Here is a 21,511-nt window from a genome sequence, read left to right on the forward strand (position 1 = left end):
CCACTTTGACCATAGTTTCTACGTATTAATCCTGGAGATCAGCCCTGTTCTAGTGGGATGTTTTTGGGGATAAAATTCAGCATAATAATATTGTCATAGGCTTTTGTGAGGTTAACAATGACTGCTTAATCCCTATATTTTTGTTGGAGAATAACAACTGTCTGCTGTGCCTCAAATGAATGTAATCCACACTGTTGTCTGAGAAACAGCTGTGTGGTAACTGGAAAAAGGTGATTAAGCAGGGCATGAATTAGACTATGTCCTCAATGGCTTCATTTGTACTTTTCAGTATTAGGATGATGACACCTTACTGGTTCCATGATAGGTTGAGCTCAAGGTTCTGATTTCTTCTGTCTCTGTGGAATTTGCACATTCTCCTTATGACTGTTGATTTCCCTTGGGTGCTTGGGTTTCCTTGCACATCCTAATGATGTGTGGGTTGGTAGGCCAATTGGTTACATAAATTCAAACTCACTCGACTCTTTAGGTGAGTGCCAGAGTCTGGGGGAGATTATTTCAATTTGAGGAGGTTAAAAAGGGGTCTAATATAGATGGGTGCTTGATGGTTGGCATGGGCACAGTGGGCTGAAGGGCCTCTTTTTATGCTGTAGGTGGTACGTAGTTAAAGGACAAGTGACGGAGAGGTTGTGGGAATTGTGGAAATGGGAATAATGCTCTGACAGCTAGTATGGGCCAAAGAGGTTGAATGGCAAAGTACAAAAAGTATTCATTGTCCTATGGAGAGGGTCACTAGGACATCAGACTAGCTCATTCCTGATGGTAAAACTCCTAAGATGGCATTTCTCTTTCACTCTGCTGTCTTGGAAGGGGTACCCAGTACCTTGTATTTTAAGTTAGTTATTTCCTACTTACTGTATTTCTTTCAGTATAGCAGTGTCAAATCATTTGCGTTTCTGACTATGATAGTGGAAGTACATACAAATCTTTTTTTTGCGGGGGGCTGCCTATAATAGTTCAGACACACTCAATCATCTCATTTGAGGAGGAGAAGTTTGTATGTGATGGTAATTGCATGTCAAGTGTTGCATAGGCTTGATGGACCATGGTCTTGGTATATCGGTGAGAAATTGTCAAATTATTGAACCATGATCATTAACACACACAGATGTGTAGTGGTAAATACACTTCTAGCTGAGCTCAGATACTACGGCTTTTGCTCATTGCTACCACCTCACTTCTCACCCTTCCCCTTGATCTTCCCTGTCCAGGAATGCCTTTTGTGTCCTCTTAGGTCCTGGCCAGCTCCTATTCTCTCTCATACTGCTATTTATATCGCACTGAGAACCCTTTCCCCTAAGTCTTCCCTATCCCTCCTTGTTCTTGCCCAGAGGACAACTTTCATCTTCACTATTCCCACTTCTACTGAGCAATCTCTCAGCAACTGACAGTAACTGCTTTGGGTCTACTATGTTCACAACTTTGTACTGCTGTAGATTATTTCTGGGATTGCCTTTCTTGATTGCACAGCTATCCCCCCCACTCCAAATTGAGTTTATACCTGTGGTATGACCAGTCTACATTATCTTATGATCCTGAATTACAAGACTTAAAACTCGGTATAGTCAGCAGCCAGTTTCATAATTTTCTGCTATAAAGATTCATTCTTGTTTATTCAGGTATATTTATGCTAGTGAATTTGACTGAGTAACTTTAAGCAAGTTTCCTTGTGACCTTCCATTTTGTTTCTTGGAAGAATTTAACTTTCTTTCCATAAGCTCTGAATTCTGGAAACTTGAAATTTGTGCTCATCGGATGTTCATTTTTAAATGTTCTGAAATAAAGATGATAAATTACTTGGTGATAAGAGTCTGCTTTAAAAAAACAATGCACAAGTTTATTAAAACTTTTTTTTGACTTTGTTCTGGAATAGCCTGTACTTTAAACCTAATGCTCAATCTGCACTAAACTGCATTGCTAATATTGTACAAAATATCTTCTGGCATTATGGACAATGTATTTTTTAGAGCTTACAATTATAATATACCTTTCCAAATGTTAAGGATATTATTCTGGTATTTTCTATAGTACTGTAAATCAGATACTGCAAAGACTTTTTGGCAATTTTAACATCTGCCTTTTGGTTCTACCATGATCTGTTGTTGCTCTGTAACACTGGGTAATATTTTTAAGAGCTACAGATGAAATTTAGATTAATAAAAGTTACTACTGAATATTAAGATGTAAAGGATTGGAAGGAGGAATTCAAAATCTTTAATATTTTAGAATTGGCACCATTTTTAATTATCTTGCACAACCCTCTTCTATATGACTATCAGGTACACATTAGTAAAACCAGTAAATTTTTTGCATAATTTCATATTGCAAACATTTTCATCCAGCTCCAGTTATTATATTTCCAGTGTTGCAGGAATTGTTTGGACATCCCTGCGTAAATTTCCTATTTGCCTCTGTGTACATGTTATCTATAGCAGTGTCTGTACCTGGTCTGTTGCGCAGCACCAGCGGCTCTAGAACTGGAGGCCCTGGACACTGTTGGGCTTCAGTGGAAGGAGAACTGCTCCCTTTTACTCCCAGGTGAAGGAGTCCAGCGGTTCCTAGCCTGGACTACTGGAAGGTCCCTTACATCCTCTTTGTCCCATTAGTAAAATCTGCTCCAGTGAGTGTTCAGACCTGTTGAAGAAATTAGTAACGTAGTATTGTTAATGAGGAAAATTTGTAATGTATGTTTTGTCTTATTTTTAGAATTTTTTATAACCTGTGTAGTTAGATGGATACACAATTGCATTTTAATCCTTGGAGCTAGTAAATTTAATTCTCTATCAAAGTCTGCAGAAATTAATGAATTTAAAAACAGGTAAAGGAGTTTAGCTAGTATACTTGGAGTAAATTTTTGTATACTATATCAAGCAGGTATTTTTCCTCTTAAACTAAGAGTAGCTGAAAACGCATTGTGTGTGAAACTTCTATGAACATTTAATTGTACAAACTACTAGAGTAGACCAGTTGGCATCAGAAATGAGATAATATTTTGGGTTAAATCCTTTATCCTATTAATTGTATTGAAAAATCCTTGCAAAGTTTCAGTATATTGTAACTTTGATGTTGATTTCTTTTGTTTGGTTTTTCTTTTTTCCTTCTCTTCCCTATTCTGTTTGCACTGACCTAACACCTTCACCTGAAGGGACACTTTAGTATGCACTCCTTCACTCTGCTGTCTGTTTCACTGTACAATGCTAGTATATTCTCCCCCTTTTATAATTTGATAGCATGTAATAATTTAGATTTAAGGAGGAAACATTAGATTCTAGTAAGGCATTTCTTTGAAGTGTTTTCAGGAAAAAAAACTTGGCACAAATTTTACAGAAGTTATTGTGTAAATAATTTTACACAATTATTTTACACTATAATTTTATGAAATTCTGGAATTTCTACACATTATTTAACACAAATGCAAAAGTTGCAGCCATTGTTGTGCTGATGGGTTTATTGACTATTGTAAATTATCCCTTGGTATGGCACTAAGTAGCAAAAGAATCAAAGGTGTATCATACAGGACTGGAGGGAAATTGTATAGAATGGGATACTACTAGAAGCTGTCATTTGCCAAGTGGCAGCCTCCATTGTTTTTCATTCTTGGAATAGTATGTGTCACTTCAATTAGATTAGACTTCAATGTGTCACCCACACATTTTGCCTTCACATCTGCTTTGAAATTACCCCTCTCCTTAAATGGATGCCCCTTGGTATTGGACATTTCAATCTTGGGGAGGGAGGGGGGAAAGATACTTCAACTATGCCTCTCATAATCTTTTAAGCCCCTCTCAGATCTCCCATCAGTCTGCCACTCAGAGAAAGCAGCCCAAGTTTGTCTAACCTCTCATTATAGCACATGCCTTCTAATCAGGCAGCATCTTGTTAAAGTCTTCTGCACCCTCTCCCAACACCTCTACATCCTTAATAGAGCAACCAGAACTGTAAGCAATACTCCAGATGCAGCTTTATTAGAATTTTATAGTGCTGTAACATAACCTCCTGACTTTAGAACATTCAGTAAAATGCTTAAACCTTGAATATTTCATGTAGCACAAAAAAATTGCAAATCCTAGAAACTTGAAACTGAAGTCACTGTTTCAGGTCCTCAGAACTGAAAGTGGGAAGAAAGTGAAAGTGAATATTTCGGGTTGCATAGTTGGGGAGAGGTGAGAACAATATCTGTAGTGGAATGTAGATCCAAGTTGTCAAGTAGCTTTAATAACCAGCATTTGGAGACAGTCATGGAGATGGTCGGGGTAAAAGGGGGTTGTGTAAAACTGTTAATTCTGTATTAAGTCCCAAGGCTTTTAATGTGCCTGTATGAAAAATGAGGTGCTATCCTTCAGCATGAGGATTGTTTTTGTTTTATACTTACTTGCCTGTGAAATATCTGGGAACTTGATTATCATCCAAGTGTTGAAGTGAAATATTGCTAGTTTCCTACATGTCGGCTGATACTACTTTTGTGGAACTGAGATCAACTTTCAGAATGTCCAATTTGGTACAGAAATCGCAAGGTGCTATCAGTATTTTTCAAGAACTGGCTGAAAGAGAACTTATTGTGGAGTCTAGATGCCTCATAAATATGCAGTTAATTCTTAGCTGTAAAGGAAATCTGTTGTAGGGCATGATGGCAAATTTAATTTGTATTTATTAAATTTGGCTTTCTTGAATATTTTGTTTAAGTGTAAAGCTTTAAGTATTAAATTCAAATTTCTGTTGATTTGGTTCTTATTAGCATTTAAAATACAAGAAACCGGTATAACTAGTGTTGATTCAATTAAATCCATGAAACGTGGTTCAGCCAATGCCATTCCCTATGCCTGTCCTAGTTCTGGGCTTGTTTCGTTACCGATCCCATCCACATTTCATGATGGCGCTTACCTGAGACCTCACCATTAAGGATCCGACCTCTTAGAGCTTAAGTTTCAGTTAGGAGAATCAAAGTAAATCAGAGTAGCACTTGGATCAGAGACTAGTGCTGGTTGGCTCACCATAGCAGGAAATTCTAAGCTTTGTGATTGGTTGCTCAGCCTATTGCAAGAAATAACAATTTCTGGATACTGGGAATCTCCTTGAACTGATATCTAAGCTGGGGTTGTTGATAAAAGACAGTTTACAACAAAGAACTAGGCATTTGAGGGAAATTTTCTTCAAGTTCTGTGGCTAGCACTATTGCATTATTGATTGCAAGTTCTGTGTCAACGAGAAGACTGTCCTATGTATTATCTTTCATAAAATCAATTTATTATAGTTAAATGTTTTAACAAGAGATCAGCATTAATCAAAATAGACAATACAATAGACAATAGGTGCAGAAGTAGACCATTCGGCCCCTCGAGCCTGCACCGCCATTATGAGATCATGGCTGATCAACTACTATCAATACCCAGTTCCTGCCTTGTCCCCATATCCCTTGATTCCCCTATCCATAAGATACCTATCTAGCTCCTTCTTGAAAGCATCCAGAGAATTGGCCTCCACTACCTTCCGAGGCAGTGCATTCCAGACCCCCACAACTCTCTGGGAGAAGAAGTTCTTCCTTAACTCTGTCCTAAATGACCTACCCCTTATTCTCAAACCATGCCCTCTGGTACCGGACTCTCCCAGCATCTGGAACATATTTCCTGCCTCTATCTTGTCCAATCCCTTAATAATCTTATATGTTTCAATCAGATCCCCTCTCAATCTCCTTAATTCCAGCGTGTACAAGCCCAGTCTCTCTAACCTCTCTGCGTAAGACAGTCCAGACATCCCAGAAATTAACCTCGTGAATCTACGCTGCACTTCCTCTACAGCCAGGATGTCCTTCCTTAACCCTGGAGACCAAAACTGTACACAATACTCCAGGTGTGGTCTCACCAGGGCTCTGTACAAATGCAAGAGGATTTCCTTGCTCTTGTACTCAATTCCCTTTGTAATAAAGGCCAACATTCCATTAGCCTTCTTCACTGCCTGCTGCACTTGCTCATTCACCTTCAGTGACTGATGAACAAGGACTCCTAGATCTCTTTGTATTTCTCCCTTACCTAACTCTACACCATATATGTCAAACTCAAGGCCCGCGGGCCAAATCTGGCCCACGGTGGAATTATCTTTGGCCCGCGAGATAATATCTAATTGCTATTAAAGCTGGCCCCAGTAATCGAAGCGCCTATGGCGTATGATATGGCTAATGCTGAGTTTATTCAGGTACCAGGTTTTCAGGGTTTTTAGTGTTTATTCGGCAGTCTTGCTCGGCAGTCTTCTTCATAAGAAACGGAATTTGTAAAGTGAAACACTTTGTAGTTATAGCAGAGACTGAGAGCAGGCTGAAAAACCAGAGGCAACGAAAGCTGCGTTCGCACGCGTCCGACTGATCCGGCCCGCATGAAGCTGCATTTTGCTCAATCCGGCCCGTGACCTAAAATGAGTTTGACACCCCTGCTCTACACCGTTCAGATAATAATCTGCCTTCCTGTTCTTACTCCCAAAGTGGATAACCTCACACTTATTCATATTAAATGTCATCTGCCAAGTATCTGCCCACTCACCCAGCCTATCCAAGTCACCCTGAATTCTCCTAACATCCTCATCACATGTCACACTGCCACCCAGCTTAGTATCATCAGCAAATTTGCTGATGTTATTTTCAATGCCTTCATCCAAATCATTGACGTAAATTGTAAACAGCTGTGGTCCCAATACCGAGCCCTGTGGCAGCCCACTAGTCACCACCTGCCATTCCGAGAAACACCCATTCACTGCTATCCTTTGCTTTCTATCTGCCAACCAGTTTTCTATTAATGTCAATGTCTCCCCCCCCACCCCCCCGATGCCCTGAGCTTTGATTTTACCCACCAATCTCCTATGTGGGACCTTATCAAATGCCTTCTGAAAATCGAGGTACACTACATCCACTGGATCTCCCCCATCTAACTTCCTGGTTACATCCTCGAAAAACTCCCAACAGATTAGTCAAGCATGATTTATCCTTGGTAAATCCATGCTGGCTCGGCCCAATCCTATCACTGCTATCTAGATATGCCACTATTTCATCCTTAATAATGGACTCTAGCATCTTCCCCACCACCGATGTCAGGCTGATAGGTTGATAGTTCTCTGTTTTCTCCCTCCCTCCTTTCTTAAAAAGTGGGATAACATTAGCCACTCTCCAATCCTCAGGAACTGATCCTGAATCTAAGGAACATTGGAAAATGATTACCAATGCATCCGCAATTTCCAGGGCCACCTCCTTTAGTACCCTAGGATGCAGACCATCTGGACCTGGGGATTTGTCAGCCTTCAGTCCCATCAGTCTTCTCATCACCGTTTCCTTCCTAATGTCAATCTGTTTCATTTCCTCTGTTACCCTATGTCCTTGGCCCATCCATACATCTGGGAGATTGCTTGTGTCTTCCTTAGTGAAAACATATCTAAAGTACTCATTAAATTCTTCTACCATTTCCCATAACAATTTCACCCAATTCATTCTTCAAGGGCCCAACATTGTTCTTAACTATCTTCTTTCTCTTCACATACCTAAAAAAGCTTTTGCTATCTTCCTTTATATTCCTGGCTAGTTTGCATTCGTACCTCATTTTTTCTCCCCGTATTGTCTTTTTAGTTAAGTTCTGTTGTTCCTTAAAAACTTCCCAATCATCTGTCCTCCCACTCACCTTAGCTCTGTCATACTTCCTTTTTTTTAATGCTATGCAATCTCTGACTTCCTTTGTCAACCACTGTGGCCCCTTTCCCCCCTTTGAATCCTTCCTTCTCTGGGGGATGAACTGATTTTGCACCTTGTGCATTATTCCCAAGAATACCTGCCATTGCTGTTCCACTGTCTTTTCTGCTAGGCTATCCGTCCAGTCAACTTTAGCCTGCTCCTCCCTCATGGCTCCATAGTTTCCCCTGTTCAACTGCAACACTGCCACCTCCGAGCTGCCCTTATCCTTCTCAAGTTGCAGATAAAAGCTTATCATATTATGATCACTACCTCCTAATGGTTCCTTTACTGCAAGATCGCTTATCAAATCCTGTTCATTACATCACACTAAATCCAGAATAGTCTTGTCCCTGGTCAGCTCTCGTACAAGCTGTTCCAAGAATGCATCCCGTAGGCACTCTACAAACTCCCTATCCTGTGGTCCAGCACCAACCTGATTCTCCCAGTTCACCTGCATGTTGAAATCCCCCATAACTACTGCGACATTACCTTTGCCACATGCCAATGTTAACTCCCTATTCAACTTGCACCCAATAGCCATGCTACTGTTTGGTGGCCTGTAGACAACACCCATTTGGGTCCTTTTGCCCTTACTGTTCCTCAGTTCTATCCACACAGACTCTACTTCTCCTGACCCTATGTCCCCCCTTGCAAAGGACTGAATCTCATTCCTCACCAACAGGGCCACCCCACCCCCTCTGCCCACATTTCTGTCCCTATGATAGCACGTATACCCTTGTACATTCATTTCCCAGGTCTGATCTCCCTGCAGCCATGTCTCCGTTATCCCAACAACATCATAGTTACCCATTCGCACCTGGGCTTCAAGCTCATCCGCCTTATTTCTGAAATAGTTCATTTCAGTTTAAATTTGTAATGTGTGATTTTTTTTTTTTAAAAGCAGTTGAGACCAGTATCATCAAGGTTTATTTTACTGCTCCCTAAGAAATATTTTTACATTTAAAGGGGAGGGGGATTGTCAGAAATGCTAATTTAACACAATTTAGTTGAAATGAAGATTATATTGTAAGTTATCATCCAATGCATAGACAGATACAGTAAATACTTCCTGATCTATACAGAGGAAATAGCTCCAAATTGTTAATTTTCTAGGCAGGTTATTAGAATAGCAGCACCATATAAGTGAAAATTGTTTTAATGTGCTGAGATATTGGAAGTCATTTCTAATGAATCAGAAGTCTGAGATGAAAACCTAAATTTTTATTTGGGTTTCTCTTATTCTCATTCCTAAAAGAATTAGGAAAGTGTACGTGGAGATCAGTTTCTGTAGAAGTATTTATCATACTTGTTATTGTTAACCCTAATTTATGAAAGGCTTTGTGGACTTCTGTCACTTGGAATATGCATTGTTCCTGTTTGATTGTTATTGACAAGCATAGAGCAGAAGAACATTGAGTGTCAAACAAAATTTCTGTACCAGCTATTATTGAAAATATGCGTAGTTTGACTTTCCTGATTGAGCTAGTTGGAATTTCGGTCTTTCTTTGCAAGTGATGCTGGACTATGTTGCTGTGCTGTGATAGTGGGGTACCTTCTGGTGATAGGTGAATCAACCGCTAATTTGATAGGAGGTCCTTGGGAGGGAAGAAAGAGCCCAAGCTGAGGAGGCTTAGTTTGATTAAAACAAAAGATCTAGAAATCTGACCCCAATTTTCAATTATCTAAAATGTTACTTTCATTCTAGTCTTTGGGTGTTGTTCATGAATTTGTATTTTGAAATTGGAGTTTTACAAAGGAACCCCTTCTAAAATGTGCAGATAGCACAAAAATACCTGCTATATAGTATACAATTTTAATTGAACTTGCTATTTAGTTGTATAGATTTATCCTTTCAGTAATTGTTTCTGCATTATTGTTACAACAGGGCTTGATGCTAACTGGAAACTAATCCAAATGTTGCCAGTATTCTCAAACTGACAGTTCATAAGCTTAAGTTTAGTGCCTTGTACATGTCTTTGTATACAAGTTTTTAAAAAGTACTGCAATTTTTAGTCATTTTTGCATGACCTAAGTTGAGCATATAGCCCTGTTAACAAAATAAAATACCCATTTTCTAGTTTTAATTGCATTTTAATGCCTGCATGCTACAGCCTTTTTTTTGACATTTCTGCTTATTTAGCAATAATTTTGACCATAATTAAAAATACTGATTTTGATTTTTTTTTTATTTTCAGTCTTTCAATTTAGATATTATACTCCATACTTTGAAAAACTAACTTAAAATGTTTCTGATTTTAGCCTCCTTCCTTAGTTCTGGGACAACTGCCACTGTGGCTCTGTTACGTGATAGCATTGAGCTTGTGGTGGCAAGTGTGGGTGATAGTCGGGCAATTCTTTGTCGTAAAGGAAAACATAAGCGACTAACTGAGGACCATACTCCAGAAAGAAAGGATGAGAGGGAAAGGTAATCCTTAATGAAAATAATGTTGAGTAGAATTTGTTATGAATCCATATACTGTAGTTCAGTACCCATTGTTAAATTTAGATGTAGTTCACAGGATTCATTTAAGTTTTTTTTTGTACTTGTTTTGACAGGATTAAGAAATGTGGTGGATTTGTTTCATGGAACAGTCTGGGCCAACCACATGTAAATGGGAGATTGGCAATGACAAGGAGTATAGGAGATATTGCTTTAAAGTCTGTTGGAGTCATTGCTGAGCCAGAAACCAGGCGAATTAAGGTGAGCTTGCACACCTTTTAGACTACTGTTTTGCACATCTTTTGGAATCCATGAAGTTTCTAACTGCACTTTTAATCATAGTTGAAAACAGACTATGTATTTAGCTATTTGAAGTAACCAGATATAGTGACCTTCTATGGCCATTTGATTATGTATTTCTGTAATTGGTTCAATGTCTGACAGTCTGGGTGGTGGTGTTTTGCTAGGGATTGTTAATGATTGGGGAGCAGTTGCAGCACAAATTATGAGCTTGGAAGGGTCTACATAGTTAGGATTACAAGCTGCCCTTTGAAAGTATGCTAGCCAAAAAGAAAGTGACTACGTTTATTACCTGAAGAGATGTACTTGACTTGGGTTTCCTGTGCAGGCCTGGGATCTGTTAAGAGGTTACCTTAATGCCCCGATGATCTTCTCAGCTGACCTCACTATCCGCTGCAGAGTCTTGCGATCCAAGACGGTGCAATTCCCGAATCAGACAGTAATGCAGCTGCTCAGGATGCTCTCGATACATGCTCTGTAGAATGTGGTGAGGATGGGGTGGGAGATAGACTTTTCTCAGCCTTCACAGAAAGTAGAAATGCTGCTGGGCTTTCTTGGCTAAGGAGCTGGCGTTGAGGAACCAGGTGAGATTTTCCATCAGGTGGACACCAAGAAATTTGGTGTTTATCAGCATATGTGTTGAGAACTATGTACCAAAGAGGACAAGCTGCGTGTTTCCTAACTAGAAACCATGGATGAATTGGGAGATACACATCTGAAGTTTAGGTTGGCAGCAAATAAATGAGGTGACCCTGTGACCTTTATAAGAAATCAAGCTCTGACCTCTCTAAAGCTATCAGAGATGCTAAGAGGCAATACCAGCCCACAACTGAGTGAGTCTGAGTCGAGCCATCAGCTGTGGCAGGGCTTTCATACTATAAGGGGGTTACAAAATGAAGATGGATAACATTGCTAACAACAGTACATGCTTTCCCAAATAGCTTAATACATTCTTTGCCCATTTTGTACAGAAGGGAATGGGTATTTTGCTCCCCATCTTGCCAGTCTCCAGTGCACCTGAATCTACTAAGTCATTGTTGTGGACATAAAAACCAGTCTTGCAGAGTTTTTGTACTTGGTGTCCCTGGCCACGTTCTTAGATGCTGTGCAGGGCAGCTGGCATGGGTATCTGCAAACATTTTTAACTTCCTCCCTGCATCAGACTGTAGTTCTCTCCTGCATAAAGACCACTGTTACCCAAGAAAAACAAGATCACATGCCTTAAAACTACTGCCCAGTGGTTCTAACATCTATCTTCATGAAGTGCTTCAGGTGGCTAGCCGTGGAACACATCAACTCCAGCTTTCCAGATGACTTCAACCCACCACAATTTTTAGCAGATTCCATCTCTCTGGCCCCTACGCTCATATCGGAAGCATCTGGACAGTAAAGACATCTACGTCAGACTATTATTTATTGACTACAGTTTTCCCCTGAATATTTCAAGCAAATACGTCACCACAGTTTGAAACTTAATACTTAATACTTCCCTCTGCAACTGGACCTTTGACATTCTGACCGACATCGGTAAAGATAGGCAGCAACACCTCCACCGTGGTTATTCCTAACACTGATGGTCCACAAGGTTGCATTCTCAGCCGCTACTCTACTCGCCATACACTCGTGATTGCTTGCCAGATTATGCTTTGACTCCATCCACAAGTTTACAGATGATACCACTATAATGTGCCACATCTCAAATAATGATTTAGAGTACAGTAAGGAGATAAAGGAGCTTAGTGGCATGGTGTCATGACAACAACCTTTCCCTAAATGTCAGCAAAACAAAAGAGCTGGCTATTAACTTCAGAAACGGTAGCAGTGCAATACTCCTGTCTACATCAACGGTGTTGAGGTTGAGAGCTTGAGGTTCCTAGGTGTGAACATCACCCATAGCCTGTCTTGGTCCACATTGATGTGATGGATGAGAAGGCTCACCAAAGCCTCTACTTCCTCAGGAAGCTTAAAGACATTTAGCTTACCTCTGTCCACTCCTACCAATTTTTATCAAAGTGCGATAGAAAACATTCTGTCTGAATGCATAACGGCCTGGTATGGCAACTCCTCTGCACGTGACGACAAGAAACTGCAGAAAGTTGTGGACACAGCTCAAGACTCCACAGAAACTAGCTTTCCCCTCTATGGACCCTGTCTATGCTTCAGTAAGGCAGCCAGCATTATGAAAGAGCTCATCTACCGTGGACATTTTGTCTTCTCCCCTCTCCCATCAAGCAGAAGATACAAAAGCTTGAAAGCATGTACCACCAGGCTCAAGGATATTTTCAAATTTGCTGCTATCAGCCTCTTGAACAGACCTCTTGTATGGTCAATTCTTGGCATCATAATTTACCTTGATAGAATCTTGTACATACTATATTGTTTCTACTGTTTTACCTTGTTCGATCTAATAAGTAATGATTGTAATGATTTGATCTGTATGCATGACAAATTTTTCACTGTATTTGGTACATATAATAATGAAGTCGTCCCAATCTGGAACAGTGTTATTCCTACCAAAGGAAGGATATGCTTGCAAAGATGGACCATTTTGATTTTGGAAATGTCCTAGAAAGAAAGATTAAGTGTTAGCTCATCTCAATCAAATTGTTATAGAGCTTGATCAGGTGGATGAGGGAAGGTGTTTTGGAAGAATGAGGGTGGATCCCATTGAAACCTATCAAATGGTGAAAGGCCTAGATAGAGTGGATGTGGCGAGGATATTTCCTAAGGTGGGGAAGTCTGGGACCAGAGGGCACAGCGTCAGAATAGAGAGACATTCATTTAGAATGGAGATGAGGTATTTATTTAGCCAGAGGGTGGTGAATCTGTAGAATTTGTTGCCACAGGCTTCTATGGAGGCCAGGTCATTGGATGTATGTAAAGTGGAGGTTGATAAGTTCTTGATTAGTCATGGCACCAGAGGTTACAAGGGAATGGTGGTTGAGAGGGAAATGGATCAGCCATGATGAAATGGCAGAGCAGACTCAATGGGCTGAATGGCCTAATTCTGTTCCTATGTCTTATGGTAGGTATTGTTTCCCTAGATTGGATCAAGCATCACCCACTCAGAACCGATCTGAGAAGAAAAGTGTACCAAGTCTCTGTTTATACAAGTATATTCTGTGGACAGAGTTTTCTGTATATTATAGAGATATGACATAAGCACCCAAGAAGTTCCCAAAGAATAGTCACAATCTTGTATTGAATGCTGGAACAAGTATGAAGAAATGAATGGTGTATTCCTGTACTACTTTTTAAATATGCACTGTATATTCCAGTATTTCTGGTAGAACTATCTGTTAAGAATTAACTAATTCTTTAGAAAAGGATATTATGGAATGTTGGGAGCAGTCTTTATCTTTGATATTATAGAAAATAGTTATTTCTGCAATTTCACCAGTTTCAGCTAAACTTTATTCTGTTTGCAGCTACAACATGGAGATGATGCTTTCTTAGTTTTAACAACAGATGGGATTAACTTTATCATGAACAGCCAAGAAATTTGTGACCACATCAGTGAATGCCATGATCCAATAGAAGCTGCCCAGGTTATTATTGAACAGGTAAATGGAATTTGATATGAGCATGATTCATACATTTATCATTTCACATTTTAACTTCGTGCCAGAATGCCCTTTTTAATCCCCCATCTGTCTTGAAATTAAGATGGCCTAATTTGTTTGCTTTTATGTCTCACCTGTTACTGTAAAAACTTGTTGACAGCTTTGTGACAGCAGTAACCAGTACTTCTTCCCTATGTCAGTTTATATTTTAGGGCTGAGAGAAAAATAAAGTTGTTGAATTAAATGTTTCTACTAGCAGGGAAAAAAAACCAATTTTTGCCCAGAAATTAATTCTATTTATTGACATACGACTGGAGTAGGCCCTTTGGCCAGTCAAGCTACAGCACCCAGCAATCCCCCAGTTTAATCCTAGCCAAATCACAGGGCAATTTACAATGACCAATTAACCTACCAATTTTGTCCAGAAATAGTGACTCAATAAAGAGTCATTTTAATATTTTTAAAGCCTTTTGATTTTTTTTTTTTACAGTAAACCCCAAAGTAAGTGTGGGAATTAAATACTGTTGGGTAGTAGATTCTGTGTGAGAGAGAGAGAGCATTGCTGCATAGGAACAAACAATTGAAGTACAGAGGCTACAGAAGGACTTGGACCGATTAGGAGAATGGGTAAAGAAGTGGCAGATGAAATAGTGTTGGGAAGTGCATGGTCATGCTCTTTGATAGAAGAAATAAAATGATGGACTAGTTTCTAAATGGAGAGAAAATTAAAAAATCTGAGGGGCAAAGAGTCCACATGCAGAATTCCCTAAAGGTTAAATTACAGATTTGAGTCAGTAGTGAGCAAAGCAAATGCAAAGTTAACATTCTTTTCGAGGGGATTAAAATATAAAAGCAAGGTTGTAATGCTGAGGCCTCACTTGAAGTATTGTGAACAGTTTTTCGCCCCTTATCCAAGAAAGGATGTACTGACATTGGAGAGGGTTCAAAGATTTATGAAATGATTCCCGTATTGAAAGGTTTGTCATGTGAGGAGTGTTTGATGGCTCTGGGCCTCTACTCCCTGGAATTCAGAAGAATGAGGAGTGACCTCATTGAAACCTATTGAATGCTGATAGGCCTCGATAGTGGATATGGAGAGGAAGTTTCCTATGTTAGAGGAGTCTAAGATCAGACGACACAGAATAGAGGAGTATCCTTTTAGAGCGGGGATGAGAGGGAATTTCTTCAGCAAGAGAGTGGAATTTGTTGCCAAAAGCAGCTGTGAAGGTCAAATCAGTGAATTTATTTAAGGCAGAGGTTTATAGATTCTTGATTAGTCAGGGCATGAAAGAATGCAGTGAGAAGGCAAGACATTGGGGCTGAGATGGAAAATAGAGCAGCATGATGAAATGGCAGAGACTCGATGGGCCAAATGGTCTAATTCTGCTCCTATATCTTATGGTCTAAGGTATTGGGAACAATGGACTGAAGTTTATATTTTGTCATTAAACATCAAATAATTTGCTTTTGATTAGGTAATTCAAATAGACCTCTTGCTACTATTTTCATATTCTGTTGCCTGTGAATGTCAATTTCCAGCTGAGGTTATTTTGACTGTAGATTTCACACTGGCTGAGATCGCTTCTGCATTCAAAAGTACTGACAATGAGTTCTGGGACCTTTTGACTTTTGATGAATACTTTTATAAACCACTGCTGCATAAACACAAAATAGCATTTACCCAAAAAAGCATTTCATCGTGCCTTTCAAATGCAACTAGTTTTCTCCTTTCATAGGCCCTGCAGTATGGTGCAGAAGATAACAGTACTGCAGTTGTGGTTCCATTTGGTGCATGGGGGAAGCACAAGAACGCTGGCATCAGCTTTTCATTCAGCCGAAGCTTTGTCTCCAGTGGAAGATTTGCATGAAGTTACAACAATTGAAATCCTATCATCTGAACACTGCACATGATCAAGTTTTTAAAATGTTATTCATTTTAAAGACCATTTTCAAAGACTATATACTTAATGCTTTCATTTGGGGAATGTCAGTCATGTTAAATTTGTAATGTGAATAAAGACACCTAACTAGATGTATGACTAAAACTTTGCTGTGTTACTTCAAAAAAATAGTAATTGAATGGAATTGTTGATCATTAGAGAAGAGTAAGCAGCAGTGTTGAAATTCACTAATTGGTAACTTTAGATGTCACACTGTATGATATTGGTAATCTCTTGTAACTTGAAGATTTTAGGGTTGTGAGTCAAAAATAGCTGGTGATATTCAACTGTATAACAATTCAAAGAAAAACATTTAGTAATTTAAACAAATATTTTGATTCTTGAACTGAAATAGATTTGGCTTCTGTCCAATATTAAGTGTATAACTGCTGCTAAGAATAGGGATAAATTGTTCAATAGCGCTTGGACCCAATTACCTCTAAATTAATATTGTTTGCTTGAAAGAACACTTGCATTTTGAGTAGTTTGTGTTTTAATAAAAATAATTTCCCAGATTAAATTTAAGCTTATTACTAATTTTTTTCATCAAATAGATGGCTTTTCAAGTACAAAAGCATTTTTGTTTTTTCCTAATTAATTCCATCCACTTGAAGTATGGCTGTATGAAGTAATCTTGGAATAAGTTTGTTTTTCCCCCCCCTCTCACATTTCCTATTATAAACTTAAGGTGATTGATATTTATAGCTTTAAACCTAATTTGCAGTGTTAAACGGTTGGGGGGGGGGGGGGGGGGAGGCAGTTTTCCTGTTGCCTGCAGACTTGATTCCTTGTATTTGATGGATTTCGGGCCATCGCAGAAATTACCACATGTATTGGTGCCTTTCCAAATCTCTGCCAAAATAGTAGTGTGGAATATGACCAGAATAAATGTAAAATAGTGCATTTCTAGCCTTGGCTTCTATACTAGCATTAATGTCTACTGGATCTGAGAAAGTTCCAATAAAAAAGGGTTTGATCAGAAAGAGATTGACAGTTTATCAGTGGTGCTCCTGTGTTAGAAACAGAATGGCTCTTTTGAAGCATCCTGGGTCAGATTTGTGTTAAAATGTCTTACCTACATGCATGTCCATGACTTGGAGTAAGGAAGGCAAAAATATCTTGTTAGATTTGTGTGCTTTTGAGCAGCAAAACATCTGGTGGAGAAACTGGGCAGGTTGAACAGCATCTATGGAGAGGGGAAAGAATTGCTGACATTATGGTTGGAAACACTGCTTTTGAATTTGAATCGGGACCCTTCAAAACTTGACCAAATTCTAAAAAAGCAACAAACAATTTAGGAGTTTGGGCAATGGAGTGGGGTAAATGAAGAATATAGGAGGGGAAGTTGTGGGAGCAAAAGCAATTCTTATCTTGGCTTAATAGTAATCTTTTGGAGTCTGAAGGAGTTTTACTTAATTTAGAAAAAATTCCACTTGGTGTTTTTGTTTTTTTAAAAAAAAAACACAAAACAATTGACTGACTTAGAAGCTATTGATATATTTGTTATAAAGCAGAAGGATAATTGGATTAGTAGATTGGTAAACCATGATTAATTGATTTTTTTTTTTACCCCATTTCTCCCATTCCTGCCCACAATTTAAAAAAATAACATAACCTGAATTGTTAAGTTAGGGCATTTGGTTATTAGTCTTTTTATAACTGAGAAACTGAGAAACCCAAGTTAGTTTGCATTTTCAAGGAAGCTAATATTGATATAGGTTAATGGTCAGCTTAAAGCACAAGTATTTTTGGCTTGTTCAATGAGATTATTCCTTTAGTAATATTAGACAACTATTTAACTCTTGGGCTGCTTTGAGTTATTAAACAGATTGATCAGATTTAGTGGGGGTTTTTTGCTTTAATTCATTTGGTACAATTCCATATATATAAATGTTTTTAAAATGTAGTTTGATAATTTCTGAAAAACCCATGTGTTCAACAACACACCTGTCTAAAGCTTGTACGTTTTGCTACGTCTGAATAGTGTGTAGACATACCAAAATATACAAAATTGGAGGGCTGCAAGAAAAGCTTATTTATTACCTCAGTTACATAAGATCAAAACAAAACTCATTTTAGTGAAATGTGATCTTTAAATTTGTGATATACCAAGTTTCTGGTAATACTGTTCAGCATAAAGTTTGATTTGTATTCATGCATATAATTTTGAAGCTGGTTTCTTGGAATGGTGGATGATGGGGATCACTTGAAAGGTAGAAATTTACAGATATCACTGATTGTACAATTGGCTTTAATTTAATTCATCATGAATTCTTATTCTGTTTTTCATATTGATGTCCAGAAGTTTGTTACCCAGGTCTGCACATGCAGTTGCTTCTGCTAATTGTATTATAATGTGTGCATAATCCATGTAAATACGTATGTACATACTATTAATCAGTGGATATGTATTTACCTTGTTAGTAAATATGTATCATATTATTTGAACTCGCTTTGTTTATACAAATTTTTGCACTTGTATTTGAGCCTTGTCTTTTTATAACCTGGACTACCAAGCAGTCTATAGATGGGATCTGATTACATTTTAGAGACAGTACCAGAAGATAGACATTGTATACATCTAAAAAGCTGCTAATATGACTACCAAGTTCAGCTTGTGATTTTTTTCCCCCCCCCCCCCTTGATTTTTTATTTGCAATGAAAGAAACTTTGCTTTTTGTCATATAGTCACTGGATGGTTTTCAGTATGTACTGTAATGAGACTTTCTTACTGTGCTTTGAGTGCCCAAAATCTTGTGTTCCGCCCTCAAAGCACTAACATTCATCATCTGAGGTGCAAGAAAGACACTGAATAATGAAACTCAAAGCTGTGAACAAACTCTAATTATGATCAGTGTATTATATGTTAGTGCATTGCTGTAAATTGATGTGCTTGTTTGAATTAATAGCCAAATGTGCTGCTCTCACTTGTGTAAGGGACTACAATTAGACAAATGTGAATTTGTGCTAAATTTTATGAAAATGGTAACGAGTGGCATCTGTCAGCATTGTGGTGGTAATAATTCTTGTTGGTCATCTCATGCGACACACCATTTTTTAAGTTATTGGAATATGGATACATTTTAATTGTGTGGCTTTTAGTATCTTGTAATATACCAACAATATTGTGAAGGTGTGTTCAAAGTACATCACTTCCTTTAACTATCATCATCTGTAGATAATGTATAGAAATTGTTACTAGAATGGTAATCCAGACAAAGGACTACAGTATTATAAATCATCTTTGCCAGTGTGCTAACATTTCAATTCATAACCTTTTAAAGCTACTGATTATTTTTAAAGAAAAATGGGCTTTCTTTCAGAGTGGACACCAATTATGCTGATCTGGATGTAATTGTCATGAAAATATAATTGATTTCTAACTATCTCCTAAAATGGATTCTTTCTGCCCTCTAGAGAGCTATCCTCTTACTCCACTTTTGATAAGGTCAGTACTAGAAATAACTTATTGTTGTAAATTAACAAGAAATTTTGATTGGAAAAGATGGCTTTTTCATTAAATTTGGCTATATATTCAGTTATTTGTTGGTGAACACTTGAATGAAATGTGAAAGCAACAGTGCACAAGCTATTCTTGTTTAAAAGAAAGGATCATCATCTCAAGTTTTTTTTTCTCCAATTAGATTTTGATAACAGGCAACCATTGAAGTTGGTCATAATATTAATATTTTTGCTTGAGTTTTTTAATATATCGGGCCATAGTTTAAATAGAATCCCCACTTTCTTTCCCCTTCCCCCACAATTTTGCAGTTATATTCACGGTATGGAAGATGTTACTTGTATGATGTATATAATGTGTTTTAAAACAATGGACATGTAGATGTTTTTGGTAATGCATGATGAAGCCAGCATGTAATGCTATTGTACAGTAACTGAGAAGCTATGTAAACTTTCAAAATACTAAATAAAACTATTTACATAACTTTGTATTTTCTGCTGAGTGATCCTGCTCAATTTTTCATCTACTTTTTAATACATTCAAAACAATGAATTAAATGTCAGATAGAAAAAGTGACCTGACCTATGCTCATTAATGGGCAGAGCAATACATTTTTTCACAAAATGTAGTCTTTATCCAATTAATGGGAAATTTATTTCAATGGCAATTGTTGATGTTTTGCTATATTCTAAAAAATGTTTTTCATTATTTTTGAGCATTCTCAAATTTTTGTATAGCATTGCACAGCAAGAACCTATGATCTTTCCATGATGTGCTTTAAATTATTTTAAAGTAAATTACAGATACATGGAAAAGAAATCCAGAGTCAAAGGAACAGATTTTACATTTTTAAATGGAGAACTCCGTTATTGAGGATCTGAAATTGGAGTAATCTGTAGAACTTTAAAACTTGAAATAAAAGGAGTTCTAATTGCTCAATATTTCCATTATTCTGCTTGTTTGTGTCAGCAATTAAATTGCCTTTTCAATTTGATGATCATTTCCCCCACTGGCAGTTAGCAATTTGGGACAGACTCTGCAAAATGCTGTGAATGCCAAGTTAATTGCAATCTGAATGGCCAATTTAAATAGACTTGTGAATCGATTACCTCTACCTCATATTTATTGCCAAACATGCCATTTCCTCCGAGCTTCACTGTACCTTGCTGTATGTAACAAATTAATCTGATTTGATGACCTTCATAGAAATCATTGAGATGGAGTTGAAAGGTGGATACACTATGATCCAAACAAATGGCTAAATGGCTTTGTTTTGAGATGTCTACTACATAATAAAGATGAATTATACAAAATTATTCAAAATCCACAAGAGTTCTAAAAACTTAATTCATTACCTCTCAACCACCATAATACACACTTGTGCTGGTGGTCAGAGATTTTATCAATTGTGCATAAAAGATATTCTGCCCACCTGACATTGTCAATGTAAGTTTGAGGAATAGTAACTTGTCTGTCTCGCTTTGTTAAGTGTAAGCATAAAATTCTGCAGATGCTGGAAATCCTGAGTAACACACAATGCTGGAGGAAGTTAATAATCCTGATGAAAGAATCAACCCAAAACATCAACTCTATTCCTCTCCATAGATGCTGCCTGGCCTGCTGAGTTCCAGCATTTTGTGAGAGCTTGTTAAGTCCCTTGATTCTTTATATGGAATTTAATAAATCTGGGTAACTTTCCATAGATGTGCTTCTACCTTTTTACTGTATATTTTCTGGCTTCAAATGCCAATTTTTAAAGTAATTGTTACCTTGACACCTTTGGTCTGCAAAGAATCAATCAGTTTCATTATCACCAGCATGTGACGTGAGATTTGTTAACTTAGCAGCAGCAGTTCAATGAAATACATAATATAGAAGAGAAAAAATAAAAAAGTAAATTAATTACAGTATATGTATATTGAATAGATCAAAAATGTGCAAAAAAAATACTGTATATTAAAAAATGAGTGGTAGAGTTCAAGGGTTCAATATTCATTTAGGAATCAGATGGCAGAGGGGAAGAAGCTGTTCCTGAATCGCTGAGTGTGTGCCTTCATGCTTCTGTATCTCCTACCTGTTGGTAAC

General features: G+C 37.9%; 1 protein-coding gene across 4 annotated transcripts in view; it reads left to right on the forward strand.

Annotated features, from left to right (window-relative positions):
* The window catches only part of ppm1kb (protein phosphatase, Mg2+/Mn2+ dependent 1Kb), a 40,725-nt gene extending 20,816 nt beyond the window's left edge, over positions 1 to 19,909 (forward strand). For all 4 annotated transcript variants that reach the window (XM_073042476.1, XM_073042479.1, XM_073042478.1 and 1 more), the window contains exons 4-7: positions 9,983 to 10,148; positions 10,280 to 10,424; positions 13,892 to 14,026; positions 15,763 to 19,909. In XM_073042476.1, the coding sequence (XP_072898577.1) occupies positions 9,983 to 10,148; positions 10,280 to 10,424; positions 13,892 to 14,026; positions 15,763 to 15,894 (578 nt within the window). In that variant the 3' untranslated portion in view covers positions 15,895 to 19,909. The remainder of the gene's footprint in view (positions 1 to 9,982; positions 10,149 to 10,279; positions 10,425 to 13,891; positions 14,027 to 15,762) is intronic.
* The last annotated feature ends 1,602 nt before the right edge of the window (positions 19,910 to 21,511 follow it).

This window comes from Hemitrygon akajei, chromosome 4 (genome assembly GCF_048418815.1).
Source record: "Hemitrygon akajei chromosome 4, sHemAka1.3, whole genome shotgun sequence".
In the NCBI taxonomy this organism is placed as follows: domain Eukaryota; kingdom Metazoa; phylum Chordata; class Chondrichthyes; order Myliobatiformes; family Dasyatidae; genus Hemitrygon; species Hemitrygon akajei.